The 17,562-nt window shown below is 38.9% G+C and overlaps 1 protein-coding gene across 1 annotated transcript in view; it reads left to right on the top strand.

Moving 5' to 3' along the window:
- Positions 1–17,562, top strand: part of STXBP4 (syntaxin binding protein 4) — a 130,784-nt gene that overhangs the window by 102,766 nt on the left and 10,456 nt on the right. Inside the window, exon 17 of the mRNA XM_090257359.1 lies at positions 15,518–15,575. Within this exon, the coding sequence (XP_090113485.1) occupies positions 15,518–15,575 (58 nt within the window). The remainder of the gene's footprint in view (positions 1–15,517; positions 15,576–17,562) is intronic.

Genomic DNA, 17,562 nt, shown 5'->3' with positions numbered 1-17,562 from the left:
GGGAAAGCAGTCTCGTTTTGTTTACTTCAGGAAAGGATTAGCATTTATTTTCAGTGTCCTTAAAAAAAGGGGAGATTAAGAAAGAAGGCCTTGTTAGCCTTTTGGTTAAAATAATTGATCCAATACCATTAAGAGAGAACATGATCATAAAAGATGGAACACCTCTCTCTTGGATCCATGATTAAAAACAACACTGAGCTAGTTCTCCCCATTGAACTCAAAGGGTCCCTTGGGTATGACAGTGATAATGCTCATATTTCCCAGAGCCAACTTTGATTTTGAGTGTTTTGGCACCCTCTTAATTACTCTCCACATTTGGGGCTCAGAAAAAAATAGACGAAGTATCTATAATATTCTTTCTTTGTAGGCAAGGTTTTTGTCAACCTTAGCCTTTATTGAAAACGTCTCTGCTCTGTCCTAGTACAGTAATATAGATTGTTATCCAAAGGTGGAGCTGTCTATATCCGTACGGTACTGACAAGGTTCTGCGAAGCGCATTGCTATGCTTTGGGTGGGCGAGTTTTTATAAACATCGAAATGCTATTGTTTTATTGCTTGAGAAGATGGTGAATTGACATTAACTTAAGGAAACAGACCGCTGCAGGTTTTTCTAAGTATCTTGCAGTAAATCAACCTTCAAAGACTTCCTTAGGAAACACATTGGCTCTTTTTAAAAATATAAATGCAATTCATTGAACATAGTTCTTAAATCATCTAGCTCTTTTTTCTAATCCAAAGATAAGGAAAATATGTCAACCTGTAATAGGACTTCCTAAAGATGTGAACAGCAAAAAAGTTTGGATGTTCTTAATCCGACAGAGCTAGCTGCCAGTTTCATGGTTCTTTGTGTGTTTTCATTCATTAGGAGCTGACTTAAGAGTGAGGGCCCATTTGTGTGACATCTTGACTCAGCTCATCATCTTGAAGTTTTCTTTTAAAGAGTGACTAATTATGTACTTCTTTACAAGTGGAAGTCAAAATTTTGTTTGTGGCCCTGGCTAGTGTACCTCAGTGGATTGAGTACTGGCCTGCAAACTGAAGGGTCGCTGGTTTGATTCCTGGTCAGAGCACATGCCCGGGTTGCGGGCTGCATCCCTAGTTGGGGGTGTACAAGAGGCAACCACACATTAATGTTTCTCTTCCTCCCATCTCCTCTCGCTAAAAACAAATGAATAAAATATTTTTTTAAAAAAAGAAAAAATTTTGTTGGTGTATTTTCTGAATTTGTAATTGCACCCTCTTTTTATTCTTTGGAGTGGAAACCATTGTTTGTTTTTTCTTTAACAAAATGCATTGGTGCAATAATATTAAAATAAGCTGCTCACTAGAATATTTGGCTCTACCCCAATCACAGTTTTTAAAAATATTAATTAATTTATTTATTTAAAAATTTTTCCTTTTATTTTTCAGTTACAGTTGATATTCAATATTATATTAGTTTCAGGTATGCAGCATTATGGTTAGACATTTATATAACTTAGGAAGTGGTCCCCTCAATCAATCACAGTTTAAAATAGTTAATTCCTCAGCAGAGTTCTGCTGCTAGCGGACTTGAAGCTCAAAGTTCAAAAGCAATTGCAAAAGGAAGAAGACCTAAATAATGAGAACATTTGTTAGACTGTGGAGATGTCGTCTTTCAGCACCTAGGGTTATTTTTTAAATTTACAATTCAGGAGTGAAATCTGAACTGATCAGAAATGATGTATGGGCTAGGTTTAGCCGTGGTGACAAATGACAGAGCAAGCCCTCTTCAATTCTATCCTGAATTGTTAATGAAGATTTTTGTTTCATTTGGGTCTCCTACTGTAGTCTGGGAAGCTCAATGTAGGCGTAAAGACGAGTTCCAGGAAGTAATGCCTTGTTTGATTGTTTATATTTAAGTGAAAACATCTTAGCTACTTTCTTATGCCTCAAGGGTCAAAAGTTTAATGAAACATACACGTTTACAGACATAATTTTTAAAATGCTCATAGGAAATAGTACCATTTTCCAAAGACCTGATAAATGTTCTCAAAACATTGCCGAGGAATATATTTGCATTTGAGAACATAGCTTAAATATTTTATTGACCATGTAATTCATGGTGTTTGTGTTATTTCCAAGGAGCATCAGGGCCTAAATCACGGCATGCAGATATATGTTGACCATGAAACACATTCAAAGCACAAAGGCATGAAAATCTGTTAGAATGGGCTGGGCAGCAAGGACCCTGCCTTGGCTGTTCAGTTGTTGACTTGCCGTGTGACATGTCAGATTTCCCCTTCTCAACTCTACTGCCTAATGATGCTTCAGAAGGTTAATTGGTATTTAAAACAGTTTTGAGATTTCCAGATAAAAGATTGCACGGAAGCACAAATTTTATTATCTGGCTTTCTGTCTAGTGGTTGCTCTTGGTATACGCTCATTATAACCTTACTTCAATATGAAGGTAACATGTTAAAATTGTGAAGAGGTTAAAAGTATAATTATGGTTATAACTAATTATAATGTAAGTTAACCAAGTATAATTACAAAGCAGTTAATCGTTAACTTTTGTTTAAACATGATTTTCTTATTTGAGTAGAAGGCAAAAAAAAATTGGGCTTTCGTGCTCTTCTGTTATGACAGTGCTCTGTTATGTGACCTAGATTTCAAGTCTCTGTAGTATTTCCTGTATAAAGCCAGTGTATTCCCTCTCTGCACACCTACCACTAATAATAAAATATGAGTCAGCTATACAGAGACACTAATTGTGTGAAGTTTTTAATCAAAACCTTTTATTAATGAAAAACAAATACAGAGTGCTATTATCATGTAGATGAGCTAATAAGCTAATTCATTAAGAATCTTTCTAGAGGAAAATATCTCAGGAAGTAAATATTTAAAGATGTACTCTTGGATTTTTTAAAAATAATATGCTTTTTTGTATATGTCAAGAAACTTATTTTTATGTCTGGTGTAATCTTAGAATTCTTGATAGGCAGAAATTGTGACTTTAATTTGATATTGTTCTAAACAAATAATTTAAATCTATTCTCTTCAAAAAGTTTTTCTATTATTACAATCTGTTATTATAATCTCACTCTTTTTTGAAAACCTTTACACTCTGGAAAGCAAACAACTATCCAACAAATGATTTCTCTTGGCTCAGCCCTTAGTATAAAAAAGACTAGTTATGAAACTTTTTCTCTGTAGCCCATTTATATTTTGATGATGACCAAAGGTCTTAAAGCAACCATTTTGCTATAACGTAGTGCCAGAAAATTAGACAGATTTCAGGTTACTTCACTGAACATACATCACCTGGTCAAGGCTTCGCAACCAACACTCTGGCCTTGACTACATTTAAGAGTTATGTATTTTACAGAAACAGGTCTATCCAGATTGGCTGTACTCGTCATCGTCGGCAGCCGTCCGTCTCGAGAGACGATGGTGTAGCTTCTTAAGAGTCTATCTGCACCGCCGAAAATGGCTGTGCAGTCTGACTCGGGAGTGACACGGTATCTGTCTCCTCCCGTGTTGAATCGACATCTTGTGATGACTCTGGAGTGTCCTCTCCAGTGAAGCTGAAGCTACAGAGCCTGGGCAGGGTGATATGGAGGGTCTGATGTTGCCCATGCAGCAGACCCCCCCTTTCTTCGCAGCTGAAGGGTCCAAGGGAAAGACGGAGTCAATACAGCTTGGCTTCAGGTGCGCCGCAGGAGTTGCCGGTGTTGACTACAACGTCAAACCGCCCTAGGGACTCCGGCTCCGGATTTTCTGTCGGGGTTTACTCCCTTAGCCTCTCCCCTGAAGAGGTATGCCGCAAGGCAGCGGAGGTTTTTTGGAGTCAGAGTTTTCCTTCTCTGATGTACCCTGACTGGAAGATCGAACCAGCGACACTTAGCTCGCAGGCCGACGCTCAATCCACTGAGCCAAACCAGCCAGGGACAGGCTGTACTAATAGTCAGAAAATAAAATTATAGTTCCAGCTGTATCTAAATAATGTCAAACATCTGTATTACAAGTAAAATACTGACTCATATATTAACCTTTTTGTTTCCAACAGTACAGATGTTTACGTTATGTGGGCAAAACAACTGAATGATTGATTGAATGTGTTTGAGTTGTTATCATAGTCTCGGAGTATTACTCCAAAGCATTCTTTAGGGTCTGTTCTTTCTCTTAACTGTGTTCTCACTTTTGTTCCTCCCTTTCCTCCCTTCCTTTCTTCAACAAATATTGATTGGTACCAGCTATGTGTCAAACACTGTGTGTTGAGTGGGGGAATAAACAGACATGGCTTTCCTGGAGGATACACTTGGTGGCGAGTAATTGGACTTCCGTAAAAGTTTAATTATATACTTACAAATTATGGTGAGTGTTCTCAAGAACAAGAAGAATAAAGTGGTGTTCATTTATTCGTCAAACATTTCTGAGGAGCCTCCTCTATGTCAGGCATTTTGCTAGGTTTGTAGTAGACAGGGATGAATGAAACATGACTGCATTCTCAAAGAGCTTATGATGGAGTTGGGGACAACAACAACAGGAAAACCAGTAAGTACGTAATTTCAAACTTAGCAGGTGCTATGGCTGTGGTGCACAGGATACTCTGGTAGACATGGAGGGACAAGAAGGATTATCTGTCCGCAAGGTAAGCGTTGAGACTTGAAAGATGACTAGGAGCCAGCCATCTGTGGAGCAAGGAGAGAGCACTCCAGGCTGAGGCGAAGCGCTGTGTGCGCCAGGAAATGAAAGGAGACGAGAATAGATGCCTTTAGTGAGATGGGGAAGATTTCAGGGAGGATCGACTTTTGAGAAATAAATCAAAACATACTTTTGGGAAAATTAAGGATGATTTGCCTGCAAAACATCTAAGTAGAGATGTTATTGGGAAGTTGCTTATGTTAGTCTTGAGTCAGGAAAAAGGGCTGGACTGGCCAAATTTGAGAATCATTAACATACACAGGGCTTTTAACTCTGAAAGTCATGACGTCCCTACACTAAAGAAACATTTCGAGGTCCATAGAGAAAGAAGAAACTAGACTAAAAGGAGTGGCCAGAAAGATATAGGAAAATAAGGCAAATGTAGTGTTGTGGAAACCAAGAAAACCTGAACGGTTTTGAAAGCATGCTTTTGAATAGTTAAGTAATTGTCATAGTAGATAGTAAAAGTTTAAAAAATGATTCTCAGGAAATTATGAGACTCCACATCTTTTCTCCAAAAAGTGGAAACTGTCTTAACCAGGTTAACCAACTCACTTCATTCTACCAAACAAACTGCCGTGCAAGGGTGGGTGATGTCTGCTCCCAGCAGGCCTCTCTCTGGTGCTGCGTGTGCTTAACTGCTACCGGTTAACACGTATTATAAGAGCTGGCTGTATCTTTGCAAAATGATTAATGTCTCTTGTACTTGCTAGTAAAAATTAATTGTATAAGTTGTAATTTCATGAAAACTGACAGTGGAAAAAAAAAGTTGTTTTTATAAAAACTAAGTTGAATGCCTTAAAGATATAAAAGTGAGCTAATAGTGCTACTGATTACATGTGAGGGAATCATCTGTAAAAGATTCTGGGGAAATTCTAAAAGTCTAGAAGAATTCTTCTCTTGGATTGTTTCATAACTGTTCTTAATTCTCAATCTACTTTAAAGAAACCGAAACTGGAAATGATAGCTGATGCATTTGAGTGTGGTTTCTGCAAAAAGAACAATACAGAATCCTAATCAGAGGACTAATCAACAAAGAAAAGACTTTGACCTAATAAAGATTGACAAATATATATATATATTTATGTTTTCACTTAAAGTAAATAAATACAAGTATATAAAATAGAAATATATCCATTACCTTATATCCACTATATACATGCCACTTTAACTGATGGTCAGTCTTCTACCATAACCAACTATCTTTGTATCCAGTTCTAGAGTATGGCTAGTGAAACAAAGATAAACTTTAACTCAACCTATGTTCATTACTAAAATATATTAATAAGGTATTGAATAAATGGAATCAACTACCGTATTTTTCACACTATAAGATGCACCTGACCATAAGACGCACCTAGGTTTAGAGGAGGAAAACAAGAAAAAAATATTCTGAACCAAATGTTGTACTAAAATATTTAATAAAATATAACAGAATAATATTTCAGCCATGTAAAGTGAACAGCAGTCAACAGCGGTATTAAGAACCATCATCACTATCATTAATAAATGAGGAGAGACTTTAAGGTCCAAGTACTCTTCTAGTTTTCTGGGAACCCCAAGAACTCATCATCGCCAGTGTCAGAATTTATGAAGTTCAGTTGCTCACAAACACTGATATCATGTTCTTTGCTGTCTTCATACTGACCAGACGCCCTGAGATTCAGCAGTAAAGTAGGACATTTAAGCATCCCCAGGGGTTTCACATGGGCCCACCGCTTCCTCTTCTAATGGCTGTTGCCACCGCTGATAGGTCAGGTAATACACATCACAGTCTGTGACGCAATATTTGCTCCATAAGATGCGCAGACATTTTCCCCCCACTTTTGGGGGGAAAAACGTGCATCTTATGGAGTGAAAAATATGGTATATTCCTTTTCATGGTTTTGATATTTAAGTACTGCAAACAGGAAAAATGAGTCTTAATATTTTGAAAAATCTAAGCATATGCACCCAACATTTGTATTTCTCTGCTTTAATCACACTGATGACTTTTAAGAATGGACTGTATTTGATTACTCATTAAATCAAAGCAACGGTATAATCTCACTTTTATTCTTAACACATAGCCATAGTTAAGGTTACTAAAGCATACCTCTCAAGTAAAAATATTATAAATTAATAGAGTTTTCCTTCTTATTTTGTGACATTCTCTTTTCAATAAATTTCAGGCCTTTCTTAAGATAATTAGAGGACATGGGAAAGAAACATTTTAATACTGCTACATTTTAAATACCAGTTCTTACTGTTCTATAAATATAACTGCAAGCATTTTATTTTTTGTCAATGATATTTTCAAATTAAAATTTCACATTCAATACTCAATCAGTGATCAGTGTGGGATGGCAAGTGATTAAAGTGGGTATGTCATAAATGTAATAGAATGTAATATAAGAGTAATAACCAGTGGGGGACAATAGAAATGAAACTTAAGATTCCCAGGGTTTATAAATTTGATTTATTGGATTTTAAATACATATATTTGCGTGTACACACAAATGTCTGCTAACCAGATAATGTTCACGGTCCCTGCCTATAAATAGTTACACGCCATCCCATTACTTGTGTGCTGCTTACGCAGCAGCTTGTGTGTCAGTGCTTTGAGGCATGCTTACTACATACAGCACCAGAAGTTAAGTCTTCGGGCCATCAGACAGAAACAACAGGAAGACATATTTTGGCTCAATTATGAGCAAAAATTATGAGCAAGAACCTCGGACAATTAGACATATCCAAAAACATGAAGTCCTATTTTTCCATTACTGCAGAGCTTGGACAAATCATAGGAGTTGTAGATATACTGGAAGAAAATAGAATTTCTGAAATCCCTTGTATATGGCTGCCGCAGAGCATGGAACATTTTGTGCAATAAGCAAAGGTCCAAGCGTACCTGGGGGGCTAAAATGCAACCAACTGGACACTCTGGTACAGGACCATGTTTCCTAGAGTAAGGAGCACCTTCCTATATTTTGGAGAAGGACCACTAGCCTTGTAAGCTCCATGCCCTCAGAGTTGCATCAGCTCAAAGGAGGCAGCATTTTCTAGCCCTTGCACACAGAGGGAATGCCATTTTCAACCTGGAATGGGAACTTTTTCTTTAGTTTTTACCATCACCACAGGCAAGCAGTGGTCCTGTTTTTATATGTTAGTCTTCCCTTCTGTTTCCTTCCTTCCAACACTAAAAGTCTGAGTAAGCAAATGAAAGGACATGCATTAAATATTCAATCCAGAAAATAATATTTTGGAATCAAGTTCATCTGAGGAAGACTTGGTACCCTCGGGGAATTAGCAGTCTATGGGAAGAGGAGAATAAAATAATTGTGCAAATTATTACAAAGTGATGTCGAGTATGTTAAATATTTTATGAATGATACAAAGTGCTAATAGAGGGAAATTGTCTTAAATTCAGGAAAGCATTTACAGAGAACAAATCATTTATGATTTGGCTCTGAGAAATTTTGAATGGCAGTGATGGAACCAAAAAGAAGTTGGGGTGTATGGGAGATGAAGGTAGATTTTCATAATTTTAAAAGCACTCAAAGAATTATGAGATGCAAGATTGAAACAGATATCTCATTATTTATGTGACTATAAAGCAACCACAGTCTTGAGAAAATGTCTTAATGTGAATTATTAACTGTAATACTCATTTGCACTGATGTCCTGGGGTCCCCAAGATCTCAGACACAGTCATTCTGACAAATCTGGTACCTTAATATGTTAATTAACCTAATCCACTCTCCTGTAGTCAGTCTTATTGTTTTTGTCTTCTGTGGCAGACTCAGCTTTTGCCCTGTCCGGTCCATCACACTCAAAACCGTCAAGTCAAACATTTGTTTTTTCTGCCTCCTGCACACACAGCCCACTTCTGGTCCATAACCTATAAAGAAAGGCTGCTTAGGAACTTCTCAGGCAACTTTTAAGTAATGGATAAGGACACATAGAACTGGGACCGCCTCTTATTTTCTTTCCTTTTGCCTTCAATGTGGATATGATATCTGTAGCCCTTGGAGGCCTCTATGCAAGTACAAGGTTGCACCGAGGATACTAGAGCAGAAAGGTTGAAAGAACCTGGGTCTTTGATGTTATTGTTGAGCAAGCTCCAGGCACCTTAAAAATAAACCAGTGTTTGTTTGCCCCCCAGTTGGGTAGTCTGTCACTTCTACCTGAAAGCAGCCCTGATGTGCCACTTTTTTTCTAAATTTCTCCAGGCAATATTGCTTTAAAACACCATCTGTAGCTGGGTTTTACTTGTTGGGATGTGAATACTCAACCAACTATTGCTGAACCTTTATTCTGCAGCAAAGACCATACTGTGTACCGTAACGTGATACAAAGATAAGTAAGACATAGTCATAACCCTCACGGACTCATGTTTTACACGGAAGAGTGGTTCAGTGCTGTGACAGAAACAGATACAAACCACAGAAGCACCACAGGGCAGGGGAGGATGAACTCTGCTGACAGCTCTGGGTAAAGCTGGGAGAGTGGCTGAATCAAGCAAAAAGTGGGGAAAATGGAAAGCACTCAAGGTCATGGACAACAGTATGGTAATTTGGGGGTCGTGGAAGAGGGTATAGGGATATACATGGTGATAGGAAAATGAAGGAATGAATAGATAAATTCATTCATTAATTAAATAAAAGAAAAAACGAATTTAATAAAAACTTAAATCTTCTTAAAGACAAATACCTAAAAAGTTTTATTTTTATGATGTTTTTAAAATTTTGCCTGAAAGTAATGCGAGGTCCTTAATAGATTTTCAGATAACCATACTTAAAAAACAAAAAATTTAAAGGCAAGAATGCTATGTATCAGCAAAACGCTACACGATTAGGAACCCGTGATACTTAGAGGTGCATGATTTGCCCTCAGGGTAGGAAACCTCAGTGCTCTTGATGTAATTTCATCTGGTCTGTGACAGCGTTTCTCAAGGTGCGCGTCTGGTGGCCCTCCACTGCACTGTTGTCAAAATCCACAAGTAACAGTTGTGCAAATATTTGTAAGAAAGTTTCCCCGGTGAGTACAAAGACCTTATAACAACAATGAAATTTCAAATATGTGCAGCATCCACTGCACCATCAGCCTTCATGGGAGGCGGATTTCTGCAGGCAACAGCTATTTCTTGAGTGCCCAGCGTGTGTGTGCGCGGCAGGCGCCGTTCTGCACCCGGCCCCCTTGCTAACCGGGCCTCGGGTGCTGGGCACTCAGCAGACGTGAGCAGAAGAGGTGCTGCGAGACGTTCCCGGCAGATCCGGGGTCTAGGCGGGTAAAGAGCCAGAGGCACTGACGAGAAGGTCACCATGCTGGACCATCGTGAGGGAGGTTTTGACCAGCTCTGCCAGGGGTAGCGTGGATGAGACTTCCCATCAGATCGAGAGATGGGATCTGAACGTTTGAGCCCATCATCTCCAAATCCACTTTACCTTCCCAGCTGTACCGTGACTAAATTTAACTGGCTGTAATCTTTTTTGTGTATTCCCTCTTTCTTCTTCTTTTTTCATTGTGGTCTATAATGATACTCAAAGCTGTAAGAGTACGTAGCCCATTTAGTTAAGAGCAGTAAGAATTTGTTTAAAGCTCTTTCTCGTCTTTTCCTGCCTCCTGGCCTCTTATTCGCTGGCTTGCTTTTTTCTCTTTTTTAAATTACTTTCTTTCCTTTATCACAGAATAAAACACAAAATGTTTTTTAAGTTTTCTGGATATATTGAGGGGGGGGAGTTTATAATTCCATAACTAATTTAAATTTTAGATTATGTTGATATTTTATACATCTTTAAAAACACTTAAGTTAGTTACAAAGTTCTTATTTATATGTGGCCTTTGACCTATTTTTGTCTGTGACATTTCTCTTCCTAGAATGAAAAAAAAAGTGCCCCACCTCTGGTTTAGGCAACACATGAAATAAATAATATGCGCATACCCAGATGGTATGCCTGCTCCACCCCGACAGCCTTGCAGGTGCTGCATGAGCCTGCAGGGGCTCTCAGGCCTCCTGCCCACCCCCCACCCCAGTCTCTCTCCTGAGCAAAGGGCTGTTTAGGGAGATCAGGCTCCCCTTTTGTCTAGGGCTCTCTGAAATACTAGTGCGTAACCAAACTTCACAAATTTGTTAATTTATTAGGTGTTTTCTTCTGACCCATTTTTATGGCAACACCTCTTCTTCCTGTGCACTGTCAAGACAGAAAGAGTTCATTTGCCCCATCTTTCCTCAGAGAGGCTTGGCACCCCTTTGGAATTCACCTGAGAGTCATCTCAGGTGAGGAACTCAGTTTCTCAGAAACTCAAAATATGTTGTGTTTTTTTTAAGTTGTGCATCTTTTCCCCACATATGGTGGAAGCAACTTTCTCTTGCATTTTCTTCATCTTAAACAGGAGCAGATCTCCTGCTTCCTTTTTAAGAAACTTTCAAACAAGTGTAACATGGCCTACAAAAGCATGCATAGTCATATTTGCCTGTCTCTCCAGCCAAATCTCATATCACTCTCCCCCTCCCTCACGCACTGTGCTCCAGGAACAATGATCTCAATTCTTCCGTTGTGCCAAGTTCTGCCCCAACCCAGAGCAAAGGTACATGCTGTTCACTCCACCTACAGTGTCCTTCCCTGCGTCTGTACCTGGACAACTCCAGCTCCTCCAAAGGTCCTTCCTGATATACTGCACCTCCCCACCCCCGTCCAAATTCATACATAAATTGCTTCCTCGTTCTGTTTCATAGCTAGACAGTGGTCCATTATCTGGATATATTGTCTTAATTCAATCATCCCTCTTAGTGGATATTTAGATTATTTTTGGTCTTTTGTTTTCAGAATTAATAATCTTGTATAGAAAGTATATCTGTAGTATAAATTCCTAGAAGAATTTCTGGAATCCACAGTACATAGAGTTCAACATTGTGGTTATGAGTCTTGGCTGTACCCCTGCCAACAAGTGACTTAACCTTTCCAGTATTTGGAATATGAAGATGATACCAGTACCTAGAATTGGGAGGCTTTCTGAGCTGGTACATGTATAGAGCTGAGAACAATGTCTAGCACATAAACCTCTCAGTAAATATTGATTGTTATTATTAGCATTTAAGATTTTAGATAGTTCCTACTCATAAATGTGTTATCAATTTAAACTTCCATCAGTATGAAAATGACTGCCTTTTCATACCCTCAACACAGTGTCTTAAAAAACTACTTTTTAATTTTCGCTAACGTGATGAACAGGACCTCCATAATAGTATTTCTCTTAATAAGAGTGAAGTTAAGCATATGTTCATATGTTTAAGTTCATTTATATCCTGCGTTCTAAATGTTCCACATGTTTCACAGACTCTTATTTGTCAATGATTTTTTTTTCTTACTGATTGTAGGAGTTCTTTATGCATTAGGGGGTTGTGCCTTTGTCTGTGCTATGAGTTAGTCTTTCATAGTATTCAGTACTTTTGCTTCATAGTATTTATTCCTATTTTTAATGGTATCTTTATTTATGATTATTTTTTAAAGCTCCGTAAGATCAAGGTCCATGTTTATTATTCATCATTGTATATTGAGCACCAAATAAAATGCTGAACACATAATAAATGATCGATAAATATGTAATGAATGGGCCAAGCATGACAAAGAGAATCTTGGTACTTAAGTAGACTGGGAAATTGGAAGGGAAGGGAATTTTGTATGGAAATGTGATGGATTTGTTTTTGGGTACGTGACAGTTAGGTGACAGCCAGTATTCTAAGCTGAATATGTACAATACTCTTAATTGGAAAGATCCTCACAAAGATCTCAGAGTCATCACCAGGAAGCATTTGATTGGAAACAGATGATATCTGAGGGACAGAATGATATGTGAGGGTCCTCGGTAAACACTCCCAATCAGAAACAATTTCAAGTGATCGTAGTTGTTATAACTTTTTTAATATGAAAAGAAAAGGAAAAATAGAAGCATTATATATTTACAAGTATAAAGATATGGAGAATGTAGAAAACTTTCAATGCCTTGGAACAATAATGATTATTGAAAAGTCGTCGGCAGCCGTCTGTCTCAAGAGACGATGGTATAGCTTCTTAAGAGTCTATCTGCACCGCCGAGAATGGTTGTGCAGTCCGACTCGGGAGTGACACGGTATCTGTCTCCTCCCGTGTTGAATCGACATCTTGCGATGACGCTGGAGTGTCCTCTCCAGTGGAGCTGAAGCTACAGAGCCTGGGCAGGGTGATATGGAGGGTCTGCTGTTGCCCATGCAGCAGACCCCCCCTCTCTTCGCAGCTGAAGGGTCCAAGGGAAAGACGGAGTCAATACAGCTTGGCTTCAGGTGCGCCGCAGGAGTTGCCGGTGTTGACTACAACGTCAAACCGCCTTAGGGACTCCGGCTCCGGATTTTCTGTCGGGGTTTACTCCCTTAGCCTTTCCCCTGAAGAGGTATGCCACAAGGCAGCGGAGGTTTTTTGGAGTCAGAGTTTTCCTTCTCTGATGTGCCCTGACTGGAAGATCAAACCAGCGACACTTAGCTCGCAGGCCGACGCTCAATCCACTGAGCCAAACCAGCCAGGGTTTTATCGAAAAGTACTTAGATAATATGTTATCATTATGCCACAATTACTTACTGTGAGGAAAAGAAAGCCTTTAGTAATGGAAAACTTGAGTTCATCATAAACATACATGCTTGTGGAAATCAAAAGTGCTTTTTTTAACATGAAGTAGGCTATTTGGTTTATCAGTATAATCTATTTTTCAGCTTATAACTGAACATTGTTTTCTGTTACTAAAATATCACCGAGAGATAGTTACTATCGATTTAGTCTCCAACTCTGTTTTTTACAGTATATTAACTGCATGAAAAAGAAGAAACCATTCAGTCTTCTGAAAAGAGATGATCTTTTCTTTTTCAGAACAGAGAATTTATCCTAAAATAAGCTATACATACTATTTAACACACAGAAATATCTTGATGGCTAAGGTTGTCACATAATAATTTGACTTAAATAGATATGAATTGGTACTCTTAGTAAGTCTGCTGTGAAGTTACAATCCCTGTACATAGTTGTAAGAATGTAACCTGGGCAGGACTTCTATTCTGGTGGAACAGGGGATGTGGTAGCTCAATGTCAATCTCGATTTTCCAGTGGGCCTGTGGATTAAAAGATACTGTCTTTAAAGTATACATTTTTTTTCTTTTTCTCATTAAAAATCTATGAATTAAAAAAAATGAGAAGTATGGATATAACTGTGCTGGACAGACAAATACATCATTTAGACAAAAGTCTTAATCACATGAGGATGACTTTCAACTTAATATATAGCTGTCTTTGCCTTATTGATCAGAAATCTTGGTATTTCTGGGCAGTTTTTGTCATGAAGGCAGGGGTTTTATGTACAGTCATCAGATTCTTCGCTGCAGGCAAGGGGCTGGTCAGCGGTGAATGAAGGGATTTGTAACAAAGACGTAGAAAACGTGATGAAAGAAAATGCACGTACTGGCTGGCTGAGCGCGTGCTGGTCATGGACACTGGAGGAAATGTAGGAGTTTCACTTTGGGAGCTAGAAGCCAGTCAGTCGCTTGTGCTGAGTTCTCAGAAGGGCTCATTTTTCACTTAAAATAGGAACATGTATTCATTAAGAGACAAAAGAAATTCCTAGGTGGTCTGTGTTTATCTAGGAAAGAAATAGTTATGAATTTTTGATCAGGGTCATATTTTATACAACTGGTTTTAGACTGAAGATAAATATAAAATAAAGCTTGTTTTGCTTTCCTTTATTATAAAAACAGCATTCTGAGAGATATTGTCAAAGAATATCCTTTACAAAGCAAATGGTGATAGAGTAAGGTTTTACTTCATTCAAATAGTCGGTGTACCTGCATTTTTGGTCTGCCTTTTGCTGAGACTTGGATAAATGGAAATCAATCCTTTGTTTGGATAGCCCAGTTACTTTCTAAACAAGTAGGCTCCCTGAGCATGGAGTTCATTCTTTAGTGTGTACATCTCTCTTATTCCCATCAAAGGAGCCATGATAAGCCTGTATCAAGGACTGATCCAAAAGGTCAAATAAAACCCTTAGCAGTACTGAGGGATGGCGTAAAGGGATGGAAACCATTGTGTTCTAGAGGATTCTAATGGGAATAGAAGAGAATGTGCCTGCCTCAATATGAGCCTGTTTTCATGGGGTGACGAGGACAAAAAAGTACTCACTTACAGAAATAAGGCCAAATAATTGCTCGCTTACTTCAATGTGCATCTCTTTATGGCTAACTATTAATCCCATCAGAAATGGAAGCTAAATTTAGCAAATTGGCCACTTAGGTTTAGCGCACAAAATTCTTAAATAACAAAATAGAACACCACAATCCGTTGTAAGTCACTTTGCTAAACTTTTAAACTTCATAAGGACTTCTGTCTTGTCAAAAAGCTACTTTCAAACCCGTGCCGACCTGAAATTCTTGCACACCATTTATTCACAGGGGAGTTGAGTGAAATCATATAAAGGGAGCCAATTAAAGAAACTGAGCCAGAATAGACAAGCAGAGGCCATCTAGTCCTTCCTTCTGCCTCCAGGCAAAAGTCATCCCCTGCACCAAAAATTTTTACTTGAATCCTGCTGACAAAAATGCTCATCACGTGTAAATGACAAGTCATAATCCAGTTAATGCAACTAAAGCAGATTAACTGTTCAGGACTTATTTACTATGTTCTAAAGAAGCTGAGTAGGAAAACTCATCTGAATTGTTTTAATTCCTCCTTTCTAGAAAATTATTTTGTACGAGAAATGTACTCAAATCGTTGTAAAGATGTGGGAAGTGGTGTCTAGGAAATGCGGTTATCTTTATCATCTTATTAAATGTATTTTTGGTTTCCTTTCACTCCAGGTCTACCTTACGGGTGGGAGGAAGCTTACACAGCAGATGGCATCAAGTACTTCATCAAGTAAGTGCAAGCGTCTCAACCAAGTAAGCAATTTTTTTCACATCTGGAGAGAACCTGGAAGTTGCAGAATAATCAGCAAAACCAAGAAACCCTCTTGGAGGTTACAAAAATTAGAAACAAGAAATGTAGGCTCACCATTTTCATTTCATGTGATTTAAATGATACCAGATATCAGATATCATTTGGGGAAAGAAGAAAAACCTAGTAATAATTTCAAGGGAAACATCAAAAAACTAGAGCAGGGTCATCATTTGGGGTGGGGAAGGAAATAAGTATTTATTGAGCATCAGCTGGTGTTGAATACCCAGGCATGTATTAGGTTTCTATTTCTGTGCATCCCATATCATTTAATCCTCTTAACAACATGGAGAGTGGGCATCACTCAGCTCTTACTAGGATGGTATTCTGATGGTAGTGAGCTGCATCCTGCCCTCTGCCATGCCTGTCTTCTAGAAGGTCCCAAAAGAAACACCTGATCCAAGAAAGACAAACTTGTATTCATTATTAACTGGGGTTGTGAGTTCCAAGGCATTTGAAAAAGGTCAGTAGATGAGTCTGGGCCCTGTGGGGAACTCTTAACTAAGCTGAGCCTCAGCCATTCATCAGTATAGTCTCACCGAAAGGTGAGTGGCAGAGCCTAACTTGGGTCATGTGAAGAAAGGATACTAAAGGCATCCTCACTGACTACCAAGGAAAAGGGGGGAGCCAGAGACGGCCAGCCAAAGAGTGAGTGTGTCCCAATGCCCAGTACCTTGCTGACTTAAGCTGCTGTCCTTTGCAGACTGGAACAGTAGCCTTGGGTTGGGCTCCTACCACAAGGGAGAATAGCATCCAAGGAGAGGAGAGAAGAGAAGGGATAAACAAACCCTTTGACTCCCCTGAGGTCTAACTCACAGTCCCTGTGGAGGGAATGGAAAGAGACGCTACATTTATGTAGTACACTCCAGTATAGAAAATATATCCCTTCGGGTGGGTTTTGGAAGGCCATCAATTGTTTTCTTTGACCTTAATTTTGACTCATAAGAAAAGCAGAAAAGATAATAAGATAGATTTGTTCCCCAAAGGACAACGGTGGATGTCATTGTCTCACCATTACAGCTGGAGAAACTGGGAGGAAAAGAGCCTAAGCCTGTCCAGACCACACAGTAAAACTGCAGAGCAAAGGCATAAACCCAGAGCTGTCTGGGTCCACAGCCACCCCCACCACCACACATGCACACATGTACGTACATGCACACATATGTTGCACCACCTTCACCTCCTTATTTTAATATGGTATCTCTACATGTTACACACACACAAAAAAGACATTTTAAACAGATCTTCATTTAGAAAGGGCTCTATACTTGATGATTTTAAAACAGTAGATTAGAAGCCTACTTCTAAGAATAAGTAGTTATCTCCTGTAGATCAGAAAGGTCAAAGAGTAACGATAAGAAAATCTGACACTATACCAGGGCTTCCTTTACCCGCCTCATGGAGGAACAGCGTGCTTACTCTGAGTTGGGTTCCTTTTTGCCAGAAGTTAACCCTATTCGAGTACCTACCCTTATTTCAGCTTAACTGTTCTTGATGAAAGTATTACTTAATAATTGTTACATACTTCCCTGCCTTCTTACACTGAGGCTGCTGAACAAAAATTATTATGAATGTCAGTCTTACACATAATGCAGTGAGTTCTGCAGGGAGACCCTAAGCTGCAGGAACTAGGACAGAGACACAGCTGTCATCTCTCTGCTCTCAGTGTGCCTGTCCATCCCCTTATTCCATTCTTCCTTTTTATCCTTTGCACACTTCGCCCTCTTCCCCAGGAGCTTCTTATTTGAATAGAGCAGGATGCCAGATAGTCAGACTAATTGGAATTGCTTGTACATAGTCCTTGAATGTGTGTCCATAGGGGTCTGTATGTGAGTTAGGTGCCGAAGTTCTGGTACAAGTGGATTTGATCAGGAAGGTCGTATGGCAGAGAGGAAAGAAGAACATGGGC

This window comes from Furipterus horrens, unplaced genomic scaffold (assembly GCF_987537825.1).
Source record: "Furipterus horrens unplaced genomic scaffold, mFurHor1.1.pri manual_scaffold_11, whole genome shotgun sequence".
NCBI lineage: Eukaryota > Metazoa > Chordata > Mammalia > Chiroptera > Furipteridae > Furipterus > Furipterus horrens.
Note: the sequence above shows the minus strand (reverse complement) of the source record. Positions and strands in the feature narration are given on the sequence as shown.